Genomic DNA, 17617 nt, shown 5'->3' with positions numbered 1-17617 from the left:
TCAATTTAATTAGCAAATCTATTTCAAACAAAAACATCAATTTACGTTTTAAAAAAATAGTTCAAATCATCAAGCTTCACCAAACAAATTGATATGATTGGAGCTAATTAATTTTACCCATTTTTGAAATTTAAAATACATGAACCTAAAAGATCAAATGGACGCCAATTTTTTAAAATATGAACTATTCAATTCAATCAATTTGAGAACCCCTACATGTGTTTATTTCTTAAAAAATATAAAACTGAAAATATCTATTTTAATTTAATAGCGTGTTCATAGAAATTATTTTTTTTAAAAAAAATATCTGATTTCAATCCACAATACTATTTTATCAATGAACTTGTTGAAATAAAATCAATTAATCTCTACAACAAAAACAGAAGTAGGCGTTGACAATAAGACTTACCTCGATTGATAGACGCCCAATGTAGCTGAAACGGATTATCTGAAAAGCACAAAAGTAGAGCAAACAAATCCTTACTAGGGAGATGCGGACCCATAGAATTAGGCATTACATCATGAAAGAAACATTTCACCCACATATCAGCACCAGGCTTTAAGGTGAGAATTGTGCTGAATAAAAGTTAAAAGCAACACACCTCAAACCTTGTTCCTTAGTTTGGCACTTATATATCATTCAAGAGCATAGCCATCCAAATGAGCAGCTTAGCACTCAGTACAGGGAACCTTAAAGAGAAAACCTTAGCAGCAAGATGAACCCACCAAGAAACTGGCATAAGTACAGTTCCCATGTTCAAAACAGTTTTGTGCACACGGAGGATATACAAAAACCACATGACAATTGCCTTTTGTGGTGCTGCACTCCTTACATATAGGGTGGCAACCGTGGAGGCCGCATATGCTGGAATCCATTCTCTGGGCAGTTTTGTGTAGCCCTTTCAGCTGTAGGTCTTTGAGTAAAGGTTCCTGGCTGTGGGTTCTGGTTGGGGTTGAAAGGGCCCCACCAATGAGCTTCACCCTCAATAGGAATCCATGGCAGAGGACTGATGCCCTCTCTACCCCATCTGTAAAACTGCTCATGTCTACCTAGGCCATCACCTTCCTGATGGCTCCTGTTTATGGACCCAGAGACTGAGAATCCATAGAATCCCCTTACTTCAGCAGAGGAAGGAGCTGCGACCGAGGAAACAAGAGTTAATCCCCTTGGTCTCATTCTTCTGATGGAACTAAATGGGGAGCCATGGAGTGATGAAGAATACAAGGATGGCTGATATATGTGATTCCCGACTCCACTATTGTGACCCCGAACCTCTCCTGTAACTGGTGGGACTAGTGATCCAGCTATATTGCTTCCACTGCGTGAAACGGACCTGAAATTGTCAAGACATTGATGAGAACAAACCATCAACTTATATAAGATTTCCACAAGAAATGATATGTAGTTCAAATTGAAAAGGTAGTAGTAATTTACCCATGCATGAGAGAATTGGGATGCACAAAGGATCCTAATCTATGTTGGCTGCTGCCATCATTTCTGGACATCCTTGCACCATACTGGGTTGCAATCTCTGCATTTCCTGATACAGGATATGAAAGAGAGTGGGGTTGCTGCCAATTATGGTTTTGCGGTTCAGTTACTGGGAAGCTATTGGTGTTCATCATTTCAGAAGAAGACTGACCCCCTAAGCTGATGGAATGCTGATGGAATAGACCATTATCAGGAAGAGAATCAGAAGTAATTGTTGCAGCACGCATGGCATTAGGAAAACCATGTAGAGCCAGATACGGGCAAACATGAGTGCTACTAGATGAATTTGAATGGTCTCGGAACATGGAATTGTTCATAAACTCATGATCTTCAATGTAAAGTGGGAAAATGTCAATATTAACTACAAAAAGTCATTAAAGCTGATGATAGTGTTAATGGGCTTACATGAAGCTGGGAATGATTCTGCTTCCCTGCATGATGAACAAATATTTAATTATCTTTGATTACAATCCAATATGAGAACAATTAAAAAGAACAAGAACAACTTAATCAAGCAGAATCTTCCCTGAATTCTTGGGCAGGAAGCTATGAAAAAAAAGTAGTTAGAATCCAGAAACAGTCAAGGTTCAAAAGGATAACAGGCAGTGAGTGTTTTTCTTCTCGTGCACAACTCATGGGTTATTACCAATATGTGCACAAAAGAAAGAGAGAGAGTCCACTTGATTTAACAGTAAACTGAAACATCTTTATGAAAATAACTGGTATGAGAATATCTTGATTAAAAAAAAGTTCCTCAAAAGTTTGCAGCTAGTACAACAAAAGAAAGCAAGCCACAACTCTTGGCCACTACACTGTGCTGTTACTTAAAATGCACGTGTAAGCTTTAGATTTGATTGAATTAACAGTGATTCCATTTTTCAGCTTAAAAACTATTTTACAACTCATGAAACTTTATGAAGGTGCCTCATAGTTGATGGCAAAAAGAGATCTATCAGAAAGAATAATGTCAAGATGACTGATGAATCAGTTACTCAGATGCATGAAAGATACAAAGAGATTTGTAATGAACTTTACACTATAGGTGCAAAAGTTAACCATGATATCTTGTCAAATGCACTGAAAGGATTCCCAGACACTCCATTTTGGACTTATATGGTGGACCGTGGATGCATATCAATATTCAAAGAAATTTGAATGTAAAAGTTGAAGACATGTTATGTACTATAAAGTTGCATTAAGGTTCCAACTCTACTCAGAAAAAACGAAAAAGGTTATTGTTTTTGCAATGGAAAACGAAAGAAAGAAAAGAGCATCCAAGAAGGTGCAACAACTATTTTAGCTCTTATTTAGATTCTGACTCTTGATGATGATGACTACCGGACTCTCATGGCTCTAACACATGAAGAAGAGGAATCTAGTTAGAGCAAAAATTACACCTCATGCACTAAAAGTGAGAATGTAGATGAGCTATACTAGAACCATCTCAAAATGATATTTTAGACATGATTAGTCATGTAACTAGAACCTTTACTATATCTAAGAAAAAGGCCATAGCATATTGCAAAGAACTCATGACAGAAGGCCAAAGAGGATTGACCTCAAGTAACTTCTGAAATCAAGGTCTATTACTTATCTCGAAAAAAACTTTGAGAAAAAATGAACAATTAAAAGAACAAGCGAACGAGCTAAAAAACTCTTGAGAAATTCACGAAGTGCTTACAAATATTTTGATATGATACTTGGTAGTCAACTTGCAATTTATAGCAAGGTCAAGTCTACGTTATTAAGCCCAAAAAAGGCCTACACATCACTTAGTGCAAGAAAGGAAAATATATATCATCCTACTTCTCATGTTATATTTCACAATCCTTTCATGTCTAAGCAAGTAACTAGAGGAATATTATCTAAAAGAATTGTTTAAGATTGAGTTCCCAAGCAATATCTTGTTAAACCTCATCATAGCCAATGTCTTTTGGATACCAAAACAATAATTTTCTTGGAAATAGGTAGACTTAAAAAGTAAACATGCTAGAAATAAATGATTCTTGAATAACATATGCTCCAAACTCGGGACCAATGCTGCTAGTAAGTTTGTAACTTAAATACAAGACACAGGTAATACATCTTTGGATGATAATGATAAATGAAAAATTATTGGGTCTACACTATTGAATTCAAGATCAATTTTATTAAAGTGTTATTAGTGGAAGGTGAGGTGACCCTTATAAGTCAATTGTCTAATGTAGGTTATAGAGGTACTCTCAACCAATTGTCCCATATGACATTTTAATTTTGGCAACTTCATTCTTGAAGGATGTCCAAATGATCTAATGCATATATTAAGTGCTTCATGTCCATGCCTGCAGTGCATGCCTAAGAGGGAGGGGCCCACATGCAAGTGCCCAGGTGGGTCCCTCCCTCTCAAGCGCGGACGCCGTGCAGCGTAACACGTTCGTATATATATATATATATATATATAATATGATAACGATTATTATTAATACCCCGTGATAGTTTTGATATGATCAACCAAGTTAAGTTAGATTATGTGTATTTGATCTTTGTGTCTAAGTGTGCAGGAGCTTAGGAACACAAGAAGTCGAGCGGAAGACGCAACTAGAGAGAAGGATGACATGCGAAGGAAGCCGACGAGCTCGGTGCATCGAGGGACGAGGTGTTGCGGAAGAGTACATCGGCGGACGAGAAGGATGCGCATGACGATCCGAGAGACGAGAAGTGAGGAAGGAAGGCTGCTCGAGGAGAAAGCCGGAAAATAGGTTCGAGTGAGCCCTATTTCAGTTGGCCAAAATCACCCAAGCGAACGGAACAGCGAAAGAGCAAAACGGAGCTGCTGGAGGCGCCCCCCCCTTGCCAACCCACTGGGACCAAGAATTAAGACTATTAAAAGTTAACATAATTTAATTTATTTAAGAAAATAATTTTATATGAATATATAGAATTTATTACAATTTTTCCAAAATTTTAAACGAATTTATAAATGTTTTAAGGGAATAATTGAATTAGAGTTTTAGAACTATTGTATTTAAGTTAGGAGTTGATTGGCCTTAAACTTATATTTTAATCAAACAACCCTACATTTTAATGAAATGTCATTGCCTTCTCCTCCCGTAACCCTTCGCGCACATGCCTCCACCATGCCATCGCCTATGCCCGAATGCCAGCGCCGCCCTCCGCTCACGTGAGCAACAACGACACTGACATCCCCTCCACTGACACACCCAACCGGGCTCCGGCAACCCCCGTCACTACCCTTCACCGCTCCCTCTCCCGTTCGCGTCTACCATCGCCGCCTCCCATGCCGCTGTATAACATGAAGGACAGCCGCAGTTGTGTTCCGAGGTCCTTGAAGCGAGCAATAAACGGCGTGCCATCGGTGATTGGTGGGCACAATACTGTTCCGTTGTTGCTCTGATGTCGTTGCAGTCGCCGCTGACACGACTCCTCCCTCCTCCATAGCCTGCCACCAGGAGCCCACCACCGGAAACCCGTCAAGGTAACAGATTATCAGTAGTTGATAAATTTGGGTTTATGCCTAATTAACGAGAAGATTAATCTAATTTGGGTTTTGTGGGTTAATTAATGATAAAGTTAATTAGATTAGCATGCTTTAATTACTTAGCGACTTATAACTTAATTGATTAATTATGTGAATAAATAATTACTGGATTAGTTGATATGAATAAGGTAAATTGGATTATTCATAATTCAGTTAATTAATGGGTTAATTAATAAGTTAGTTTGTGTGATTAATTAATAATTAATTGATTGATTAATAAGCTACTTAATAGCCTTATTGGGTGATTAACTATTGAATTTAATTACAGATTAATTAAAGATATAGATGAATCAATTGATAGGTGTATTATTGGATTAACACATGAATTAAGTAATAGGTTGATAAAACAATTAGACTTTATTACTAAGATTGCTCTTTTATTTAGATTGTCTTCGTATCTTGTACTTGTACGATTCAAGCTCGAAGCAGGCTCTCTTACTTGAAGATGGATATGATATTTTACAGTTGAGGTGGGTAGTTACCCCTTTGACCTATTTAGCTATTTCTTTCATTTATGTTGCTTAGGTAGCATTTACTTACTTACCTTGACTTCACTCTATTTGTTTCTTGAGTTTGATACTTGCTTGTTCTTATTTTAGTCTATATTGATATCTATGTCGTCTCATTGTTCTTCATGCTTGGATTGTTTATATGCATATGATATTATCGAACCATAGTGTAGCTAGTAGAGCTTTACTCTTGAATGTGATTGTTACTACTTACTTGTTATTATTGTTGTGTATGTTTATTCTTGACTTCCCACGGGATTTGTAGTCCGTAGCTACATAGCTACCTACACACCGTCTACCTACGGAATCCGTCCGTGGTAAATCGTTTCTCCCGCAGAAAATGACTAATATATCTAGACTGCCCACGAGCCCCGTCTGTGGTAGAGTGTTTCTCCCATATTTCATAGCTAGATAGCTACCTACACACCTTGTCTGCCCACGAGATCCATCTGTGATTGAGTGTTTCTCCCGTACTATTTACATATCTTGTCTACCCACGGGACCCGTCCTTGATAGATCATTTCTCTCACATACAGTGATTTACTATATATACACACTAATTGTTCACTAGACCAGATAGTGGTAGCCTGATTTTGCGCTCAATCGGTACTTGTTATATGCTTGTTTTATGTAGGATTTGTCATACCTAGTTGATCAGGTTAGTAGATGGTTATGTTAGTACTTTTGTTTTTATTAACAGATGTTCATGTCGGTTCTTTTATTTATGTTAGAAACATTAGCTGAGACTGTTCCTTTGATTTCCTTACACTATGTAGTTCATGCATTATTCTTCTTATACCCATTGAGTCGTTATACTCACTACCCCTTACTTTTCCTTTGACTTCCTAGTTAGAAGTTAGAGGATGTGTCATGTCACTCAGAGCCTTAGAGCATCTAAGTGTCGGTCTCACTCAAGTTTGGATTCTCTTTTCGAGTTGCTTGGTTTCTTTTTTGCTGCCTTTGTTTATGATTTTCTTCCCTCATCGAATCTTTGAGTTTTACTATAATAGAATGACTTATCTTGTTTAGTTTCGTATGTTCACATGTACACGCATTCATATACGCATTAGCATTTAGAAACTTAGTGATTTTATATTGTGTTAGTATTTGTGTTGGCTTTAATTGATTATGTATTCATTATTTCTCATATTATCACTAATGGGTACCGTCCGGCCTTGCGGATAAGTATATCCTCAGGGCGGCGTGACACGAACAGAGATTTCTTTGTATCTACTTTCCAATGTAACCAACTTCTACAAAACATGCATCCAAATGCACAAGGCTCCTGCTAATACAAGAACTGGTATTGGAAAAATATAGCTGTCAGCATAAAAATTTGATGCAGAAATCAGGTTAACAAAACAATTGCGCTTTTTGCATACAAATGGAAGAGACTATTGAAAAGCAAAGTAAATGACCTTTTCGACTTTATAACATGCCTAGTAATTGCATTAATAGCTGCAATTACAGTAAGTGCTAAATATTTGGAGTAGATTATATTTTTAAAACCAATAGTATATGATTCAATTGCCATACCAAAAGTGCATTAAGTTATTGCACATTACCTATGTGTTGCTACTGCGGCTTCATAACAGTCCCCACCTTAACCTATTATTTTTAATGGAGTTCTAGTTTATCACAACAAATTAAACCATGAAGGTTATGGCCTTAGAAACAAATAGCATGCAGCTAATTAAAGTGTTAAAAGTAGTATTCTCCATGAAATTGAACAATAAATACAAAGATATTTGCCTACTTGCTTATTCATCTTATTCCTGATTTTCTGTTTCTTGTGATACTTGCTAATCCTTGCTCATTTTTCGTTTATGCTTAGCACTTTATGAATTATGGCGCTGACAAAACATCTAAAGAAGGGAAATGGGCCACTTAAATACTAGGAAAGGATGATGAAAGTAACAGGTGAAGAGAATCTATTGAAAAGATTCTATGTTGAGATGTACTAGTAAGTAAAAAATGGACAAACCACGTGAATAACAGGAAACTGCAGTAACTACATCTGGAAGAAAGATTACACTTTAACAAAGATTTTAATAATGGGAATCACAAACCTGTTTTAATCACATGACGCCCATGATTGGCATGGAACAGAACTACAGAAGAAAACAGAAATCCACCTACATTCTCTTCCTATCATGATAAATATATTAAAATGTACATATGTCTTTGTTAGATGGCTAGTAGATCCCAATATGTTCCTATAAGTCTTGGTTCAAATCATGATTTAAAATTTTGTGCCGTATCGAAGTTTCAATTTATGACCAGAATAATACGATTTTTATACCGTACCATGTTGTGCCGATATGATTTCAATATTTTTTAAATATAAAATATATTAACTATAAATAAATAAAAAATAAAAAATAAAAAATATAGCGGTGCGATCATAAGATAAATAATTTTTTTATAAAAAATTATTATATAATTTCAGAATTAAAATAAATTATATATATATATATATATAGTTAATGAGATAATTTTATTAGGGTTTAATTAAGCATATTTAGATTATCCCTATTATAGCTAGGAGTTGATTGAATTATTTACCTAAGCTAGTTTAATTAAAACCAATTCACGCGACCCCTTCCTATTCCACGCTGCTAGCGACCGTGAGGATCGCACGACACCTTCGCGACATCTTAGGGATCATGCAACGCCTCCATGGCGATCATGAGGATCATGCGACGCATTTGCGGCCATCGCAGATCGCAGGTCGCATGTTAATGTTGCCACTGTTCCAATCGGCAGGTTGAACAAAATGTTTCGCCCCGGTATGACACGAGATTTTAAACCATAGGTCAAATTCCATGTAGGGTATCCATGTATGCAATGTTATCTTTGTAACCTTCAATATATCATAATCACCATCCATATTTGTCCCAACTATTCAGAGTTGACTATTAAAACTTATCTCTGAAATATAGTATTCTCAAAGAACATAAATGATAATAAAGTAGCATCGAGTTTATGGCCACAACAAGGTGCATTAGAAAGTGTATTAAGTTATAGACAATTATTTCCATCCAATCAATGACTCAAGCTTGGCATCTTCCATTTTTTTCTTTGATAATCCAAATATCCAGCTCTTCAAACCAACTAAAACTGGAGGTGACCGGTCTGGCTCCAAGGAATTTTTCCACCGACCACTAGGGAATTGGAAAGCACTCGCGGTCCGACATCCAATGGCCAACGTTTTTAGGTCTGTCATCCCACGGAAGGAAAATCATTCCTGTAGTGCGCCATAACTAGGAATTGAATCTTAGATGCCTAGTTAACTATTGGAATGCCTTAACGCTGCACCCTAAGGGCATGCTTGGCATCTTCCATACACATTGTATAAGTGGTCATGTAAAGCACTCAACCAAAGCATAAAATAATTCTGATTATAAACATTGTTTAAACCAAAGAACAGTAGACAAATGGCGAGCATTGAGAATTGGCTAACAAAGAGATGTGCGGCAAACATGGAATATAAGAATATGCAAAAGGCTCACATTAAGTGATGGGATCTTGAAAGCCAACCTCAACTAATTTATGATTTTCCAATTATAACTGAAAAAGAGAACTTACTCAAACAATGATGCCAACTGAGTAAATCCACGGAAAGGCAACCACTGAAATCCAAATGGCTGCATGAAGTAATTAGCTTGTATTACCAAAGTGCATAAACTACAAGATGGTAACATATAAAGAAATTTCAAAGGACAAGACAAAGTAAAAACAGCTTGTTTTGAAATAAAGAGCTTTCATATTCATTTCACCAATCAGAAAAGATTATTTCCATTCTGACCTTGTAGATGAATATATTTCCATATCAGAGAAGAACTATGAGTAAATCTGAGTGTCAAATAGGTAAAAAATCATTTTGTAATTTCCACGTAAAACATTCAAGGGGGAAAAACAACTCTTTAGACCAGAAGTTCCAATCTAAATACAGCGCTCAAAAAGAAATATCCAAAATAAAAATATAAGTAAATGCATCGTTGCAATGAAACCTGTTTACAAGGAAATATGTTGCATTTTGGATTCTTGAATGGAAGTGAGAGATTACCATGAAATTCTTTGGCATGCTAACCTTAAAGAAAATCAAGGTATGTCCACTTGAGCTCTTTAATGCAAAACTCTTAAATGCGTGGGTTTTATTTGTAATAGAAAAACAAACACTTGAAATCAGTTAATACTTAATACAACTGAAAAGACGAATGATGAGTTGGTAACTCTGGAGACTTGTCTTTATTTGACCAGTCAGTAATTTGAACCAAACGAGATTCAGCTTCAAGCTTTAATAGTGATAATGTTGACTCAATTGCAGGTTTGATGTTGATGTATTTCAATGTGCACTTCTGAAAATTTTGATGTTGAAGTTGAAGCATCTCGCTATTTTTGAGCTTTCAATAACGAAATATGATTTCCAAACGTGTCAATCTTACTCTGCTTCTATACCTGATATAAATCAATCTGCTCAACTAGAAATGTTATAATCAGAAAAATCAGTCTCAATTTTAAATTACACATTTTGGTTGTCAGTCTAAATTAATCATATTAGAGATTATACAATGCCTGTTAGTTTATTGGAGATGTGATATCTATCTATCTATATATATATATATATATAAACTAAGAAGTTTCTCTGAGTTCACTAAGTAAATGGTAATACCAGAAAATTTAAAAAACATTGAAATTCAGTTTTTGTCTACATTCAAAGTGCTTTCTTTATTGTTTGTCAATGTTTGAGCCTCTTTTCACCAATGACTTGCCTTAAAAACCAACTCAGTAGGTCGTTGATGATGATTGGACTCAAAGTCGTGAAGTGTTTGACACAGTATGAATCTAGATGCTCAACATGCCATTTTCTATAAGTTTTTCAGATGTAGTCGCTTGTCAATGCAAATGTTGATGTCCGTATTGAAGTGTTAACGTAAATATCAAGTGTTCCACATCAGTACAGGAGGGAGGGCAGGTGAAGAATATCAAGGGTTTATTATTTTGCTTGAAATACAATTTCCTCAACTTGGATGGTTTATGCATTGATACACTTAGTAGTTTTTAGTTTAGAAAATAACTTTACCCCTATCTCATGAAAAAGCTGGATTTCAAGTGATATGAATTTTCCGAAAATTATAGACACTTGGGAAATAATCTCCCTTCAATTCAACAAGCTCAGGCTATGTGGCCTGGTTCCACATCAGCAAACCCAATACAAACTCAGTCAAATAGCGACACCAGCCTGAGCTGAGCTGTGGTAGTGACCAGAAGCCCGAGCACCTTCCTCAGAGTCTCCCAAGTGTCCGGCGACCTAAATACTCGACCAAACAAGTACCCTATCCAGCCTAGCACACATGACACTCAACCACGTCAGCTTACAAGTACTCGCTCCTGAGCGCCTCTCTAGCTCTGTAGTGCTCGGCATCCCAAGCTCCCCTTCAACTGCTAGAGAGATCAACCTCTCGAACGCCTCTCCAGCTCCATAGTGCTCGGCTTCCCAAGCGCATGATTTAGCATTCACATGACTTGACACATAATTCCCCTCCGAAGGGTGTGGATCCCTGTCCATTCCTGCACAACAGGTCTAATCCCCAAAACGGTAGCGGGCCATTGGGCCAACATAGGCTTGCCCTTGACAGATGCAAACCATAACCTTACATGGCTCTTGCAGGGCATGGTTCCCGCCTATACGAGGTAGAGTGGGACACAAGTCATGCCGCTACAAATTGCAAAAGGTCGTTAGAAGGTATGACCTTAACAGGACTGAATGCTCATAATTAGAAACCCCTCCCCCGCCACATCATCTAAAATCACGCTTGAGCATGGTCCTTTGCCGCCATGAATCCTACCTAGGTATAGTCTCCTACCTACCCCCATAAATCCTACCTTGGGCATTACATTCTATTCTCTCTCTCTCAAACTCCACCATCAGAGTCTAACTTAAGCATCAAAGGGCTTTTTACCGAACAACTGTAGTGCCCTCTTACACGTGTTAATCCACATGTCTAGTGAGAAAGCAGATTTCTCCAGTAGCATTTTTGATGTCATTTGTGGGAAACATTGAGCTAAAAGACGTTGAGGATGGTGAGTACACGAAAGAAGAATCCGAAGGAGCTCAAAATCCTCTATAGGTTGGTGGCGACAATCTCTGGCTAATACCTTGGAAATGGAAGCGAGACCCATACATTGGGATAGATAACAATGCTTATTACCACGACAGTAGATGAGGTTCTCAAGCGACACCCAACCCTTCTTAAACCTACATGGAGGAATTAAAGCCCCAAGCCGAGCAACCCCGAGAATCCATAGCCCAAAACTCTCAAGAGGGCTCTAGGCTACCAAGTTTGTAGAGACATCATGGGGCCCAGAAGCACGGCAGAACACAAAGGGAGTCTCTTCCCGTAGAGGGACTCCCTTCTCGACAAAAATTATAGCTAAGGAGTTACCGGCCAACTTCAGGCCCCTACAAGGTGAAGAGCAAAATAGTTCTTCTAACCTAGAAGATCACGTGTAGATTTGAGAAGGCTACCCTCCTGCATCAATACCCAGACTGGGTAAAGTGTGAGGTGACCTTGGTCGGTTCTACTCGATAGCGGTTCAACACGCTGAAGTCCAACACCATTCAATTCTTTGAGGATTTTAGCATAGTATTCTTGCACCATTTCACCAATAGTAAGAAATACCATAAGACCCCTATTAGTTTGGTAAACCTAAAGCAATAAGGGCAGGAGTCAATCCGGGAGCAACTTTGGAGATGTCTTCTACCACACCAAAGGTGTTTACTAGCATCTTCTTTCAAGGCATTCGATAGGGAACATTCTTTTGATCTCTAGTGAAGAAGCTCTCTTCTGACTACAATGAGCTCTAATGGGCTGAGAAACACAACAACATCAAGGAAGCGCAATGGTTGAAAAGAGAGGCAATCACTCGACCTATCAAAAAACAGAAAGAAGGGTAGAGGATTGGCCCTCACCCCTCACCGTGGGTCAAGCCCTTGGAGCGCTTCACTCCTTACACACCCTCAAAGTAGCTAAGGGCACTATAGATCTATAAGGAGAATTGGGTTGTACAATGACCCTTGAGTTTCAAAAAAGGACCTAAGAGGACTTCATCCAACCTCTTTTACTCTTTCCACCCTACGGCAATAATACTAGGACTATTGGCAACTCAATTAAGTGTTCAAGAGGGTCATCAATTCCCATCCCCATGAGGTCCCTCCTAGTCTCCGAGGAACATTCCTCAGAGGGAGGTTGATTAGAGCATGGTCGAGCTCCCTTAAGGTTGAAGTGCGAAGAGTTTATGCCCAAGACCAATGTGATTCGCCTACTCAGAAAGAAAGAAACACCTAATAGGCGGTAGGATACTAACAATCATTCCACGCGAGGGGTTATCAACATAATCTTAGGTGATTATCAAGATGCCCTCATTACTCTATTTCTTAGAGCATTGGTAAGTGTTTGCATCATGTTAATTTTAAAAAGAAGAGCTTCTCTTATAATGTATGACTTGAGATACCCCTTTTGATCTCATGGCTCCGAGATAAGTCCTTAAATTTCTCCCAGGCCTCAGAAGTTGGCCTAGGCCTCAACATTGAGTTTCATAACTTCCCAACCTCAGGTCCATCTCTCCTAAGCCTCAAACGTCCAACCAAGTCTCAAGATCGAGCTTTATTATCTCCCCAACCTCATAGGTCCGCCTAGTTCTCAGGATCGGTCTTCTTATATTCTCTCTCAAGCCTAAGAAGTCTACCTAGATCTCGAGATCGAGCTTTATTATCTCTCTAACCTTAGTGGTCCACCTAGGGATTAATCTATATTCGCTCCTAGACCCTAGAGGTCTTTCTAGGTCTCGGGATCAAGCTTTTATTATCTCTCTGATCTTATAAGTCCACCCAAGTCAAGAGATCGGTCTTCTTGTATTCTCTCCTAGGCCTTAGAGGTCTGCTCAAGTATCCAAATCGAGCTTTACAATCTCCCTTACCTCAGACTCCTTCCTAGGTCAAGGGATTGGTCTTCTTCTATTCTCTCTTAGGCCTTAAAGGTTCGTGCAGGTCTAGGGATCGAGCTTTATTATCTCACAAACCTTAGAGGTTTGTGCCTAAGGGATCTGTCTTCTTATTCTCTCCCCGACCTCAAATGTTCGGCTAGGTATTAGAATTGAGTTTTATTGTCTTCTTGACATCGGAGTTTCACCAAGGTCAAGGGATTGATTGATCTTCTTATATTCTCCCTCAAGCCTCGGAGGTCTGCTCAAGTCTCAGAATCGAGCTTTGTTAACTCCCCGAACTCAAAGGTCCACTTAGGTCACAAGATCGATCTTCTTATATTGTCTCCCAGGCAAGTCTGTCCAAGTCTCTAGATTGAGCTTTAATATCTCCCCGACCTCAGAGGTCTGCCTAGGTTGTGGAATCAGTCTTCTTACATTCTCTCAAGGTTCAGAAGCCCCTGCAAGTCTGAGGATCAAGCTTTATTATCACCTGGACCTCAAAGGTCCACCCATGTTGAGGGATCAATATTTTTATATTCTCTCCCAGCCCTCCAAGGTTCAGCTTAGGTCTCAGATATTTGTCCAACCTTAAGGGTCTGTCTGGATCGAACTTCTTATTCTGTCCTAGGTCTCAGGTTCACCCAGGTCTCAAGAATGAGTTTTATTATTTCCCCAATCTTAGAGGTTCGCCTAGGTCACTGGATTGGTCTTCTTATATTCTCTCCTAGCCTCAGAGATCTGTCGAGGTCTCAGGATCAAACTTTATTATCTCCTCAACCTTATAGGTCCACCTAGGTCACGGGATCAGTCTTATATTCTCTTCCAAGCCTCAAAGTTCTGCCCAACTCTTGGGATCAAGCTTTATTATCTCCCCAACACTCGGCTACATTAGTTTACAAGTACTTGGCCTCCTAAATGCCTCCAGCTCCATAGTGCTCGGCATCCCGAGCACCCCTTCAACTGCTAAACAGATCAGCCTCCCAAGTGCCTCTCCAGCTCCATAGTGCTGGCATCCCGAGCACCCCTTCAACTGCTAAACGAATCAGCCTCCCGAGTGCCTCTCCATCTCTATAGCGCTCATCTTCCTGAGCGCATGATTCAGCATTACAGGTTCACATGGCTTGGCACACAATTTATCCCTCCAAAGGGCATACACCCCTGCCCATTCCAGCACGACAGGTTTAATCCCCAAAAGGAAGTGGGCCCCCGGCCTAGCACAGGCCTGCCCTTGACAGGAGTACACCATGAATTTACATGGTTGCGGGATATGGCTCCTGCCTGAATGAGGTAGAGTGGGGCGCATGCCCTACCGGAACAGGTTGCAAAAGGCTATCAGAAGGTATGCCCAGGACTAGACAATCTTAATCAGAACCCCCCACATCACCTCAAATCATGCTTGGTCATGGTCCTTTGCAGCTATGAATCTTAAACAGATATGGTTTCCCACTTACCCCTACTTATAAACACCCAGTTATATCCACACACACACCAAAAAACAAACAGTGGTGTGCTCTCTTAGTAATAGCATTTTGCTTTCTCTCAAACTTCACTATCAGAGTCTTAACTTAAAAACTCAAAGGGGCTATTGGGCTACTCCGGCCCTTTGACACGTGCTAATCCACACAGGTTCAACACTCATAGGAGGAAGCTCCATCATCAATGTCCAACGAAGAACCAAATTTCTGCAGTAACATATATTTAAGCTTATTTGGCATTGTTTACCTCAAACTTGGTATATAACTATCCTAATGACTATTGTTAGATTTAATATTAGATGGTTGTTATATATTTATATGTTTATTCTCACAAGTGGTATTAGGTCATTACATATTATGTTCGTCTTAAAGATTATGTCATTGTTATGTTTGTCTCTTCTAACATCTTCTCTTAGTGTAAATGTCTAACAACTATTTTTATATTCAAGTTACTTTTATTAAATTTAAACTAGGTAATTCAATTCTACAAATTGAGACTTGTTTGTGTTTTTGTCATCTTGAGGGCATAATTTGATTCATTGAGGTGTCCATTGGGTTTGCATGAAATTTGGGTTCAAATTATATTCAAATTGGAGTTGTACTGGCAGAGAGAAAGTAAACCAATGGCTGGGACTTAATCAAATTCATAGGTTATTAAAATTAGGAATACCCACTCCTCATCAAATCCTTCTGAGAGAGAGTTGTCATTGTCCCCCTAAATCGATAACATTGAGGACGCCGCCTCCTGCATTTTGTCATTAGAAATGCACTCAAGTTAGGCGCAATATTAACCTTTACCCCTCATCCTCTTGTATGGTTGCAAGCAACAACCTCACTCCTAGTAGGCGATTCTCACCTCACGTGAGTTTTTATTGACTAGGGGCAACATATTCTATTCACAACAACAAACAGTAAGGCCTTTTCAGCCTTCATTCAAGGTCCCTATTTGTAATAAGCAATGGCTATAGCAAGCACATTAGGACAATAGTCGAGTGAATTCCTCGCCATTCAAGGTGTTTCCCTGAGCCCTTTCCTTTTGTGTTGGCATTGTGCATGGTCATCAAAACAGCAACATTGCGTAATTTACGCACCAATCACTCAAGTTGGGTTGCAGTAGCTTAAGAGATTGCAAAGCTAAGATTAAGTAGTCACCTTCTATTTCAAATTATCTTTGATGTTAAACTATCTTTGATTAGGTAAAAAGTTGCAAAATATCATTAGCAGACAAATTGCAATTGAGCTACTTGCAACCAAGATTCAAAATTACAAACTATGTTGGAGTTTCAGTCTTTGATTGGAATGAAAATCATAGTGACATTATGACGTTTGGAGCCAATGCAAATTAAAGGTGAGAGGAAGATGAAAAATAAAAAGAAGATATGACAAATATATACTAAGTTTGAACTGAGTAACCTATCGGTAATAGTAGTTTTAGCATTATCTTGTGCGGACACAAACTATAATAAATACCCATTAACCTCAATTAATACTGATTCTTTTTGTAGCATGGCAGGAGGTATCTAGTGTTGTCATGACACGGTACTCATCAATATCTTTGATACAACAACAACACAAGAGACGTTACTTCTATGTCAAGTAGTATCATGTTTCAATGATTTATTAAAATAATGTGTCTTGACTATGTTGCTTAGCATGGTACAAGATTTCAAATGCTTATAATAACTCTTTGTTAAGATCTATTGATGAAGATAATCATTGAAAGAGATGGCTACCATGGGGAATAATGTCCCTATAGCACCCAAATAGTTTTTGTATTGTGTTACTAAAATTGTTTCCCTAAGCATGTTGTGCATGCAAGAACACTGAGAAGTGATGTTCCATGTATGTTAAAGTTTGTTTTGTCCTTATGATATCTCAAAAATTGATGGTTGAAAGTTCTCAATTTAATGCGGCATGTGGTGTTGAGTATTGTACTCATTTTAAGAGAGTAGGCAAACAAAGAGAAAAAAATCTTACAAGATTTGAGTATAGAGGTTGTGGGTGAGTTGTACGCCTTTTTAGGCATAGGGATGGTGTGCATCCTAACACTACCATTGGAGCTCGCCATAAAATTTGGCTTGAAGTGGATGTTGTGTTGCATTGAATTATTGAGATGACAATATGCCATTATGATTATTTGATCAAGCCCTTAAGTATGAGTTAGATGATGTGCAAGGAATTTAAGTGCATAGCCTATCTACATCAACAAGTCCAGGTGGGACTTGCCCTTAATTGTCTCTTATAAGAGAGGCATATGAGGTAATGTTCAATCTTTATGACACACATGTTGCCTTCAAGTTAGTTATAGGTGGAATTGTGTGGCATAATATGGAGACACACTTGTGCTCATGTACTTGATGTACAATTCACACTACACCCATTGAAAAAATTAAGGAAGCGGAGAGGGTGAGATTTGTCTCAAGTTCTAAGATGGATGGAATCACATTTGTGCCTGGCCTATCATTATCATCGAGACAATCAGATCCGCTAAGGCATCATGATATTGACTTAGACCTTAATTCTAATAGCTTGTTTGAGACGAAGCATGAATGCTTTTAGTGATATTGTATGCCACCATGAATGCTTTTAGTGATTCATAAGGATGTGATTATGG

General features: G+C 38.5%; 1 protein-coding gene across 1 annotated transcript in view; it reads right to left on the bottom strand.

Annotated features, from left to right (window-relative positions):
* Nucleotides 1-464: 464 nt before the first annotated feature.
* Nucleotides 465-17617, bottom strand: part of LOC122006262 — a 31549-nt gene continuing 14396 nt past the window's right edge. Inside the window, exons 3-6 of the mRNA XM_042561696.1 lie at nucleotides 9128-9186; nucleotides 1898-1923; nucleotides 1436-1820; nucleotides 465-1334 (exon numbers count right to left, since the gene is read on the bottom strand). Of these exons, the coding sequence (XP_042417630.1) occupies nucleotides 830-1334; nucleotides 1436-1820; nucleotides 1898-1923; nucleotides 9128-9186 (975 nt within the window). The 3' untranslated portion in view covers nucleotides 465-829. The remainder of the gene's footprint in view (nucleotides 1335-1435; nucleotides 1821-1897; nucleotides 1924-9127; nucleotides 9187-17617) is intronic.

This window comes from Zingiber officinale, chromosome 7B, assembly GCF_018446385.1.
Source record: "Zingiber officinale cultivar Zhangliang chromosome 7B, Zo_v1.1, whole genome shotgun sequence".
Taxonomy (NCBI): Eukaryota; Viridiplantae; Streptophyta; class Magnoliopsida; order Zingiberales; family Zingiberaceae; genus Zingiber; species Zingiber officinale.
The sequence above is the reverse complement of the archived record's forward strand: the minus strand, read 5'-3'. Positions and strand labels throughout refer to the sequence as shown.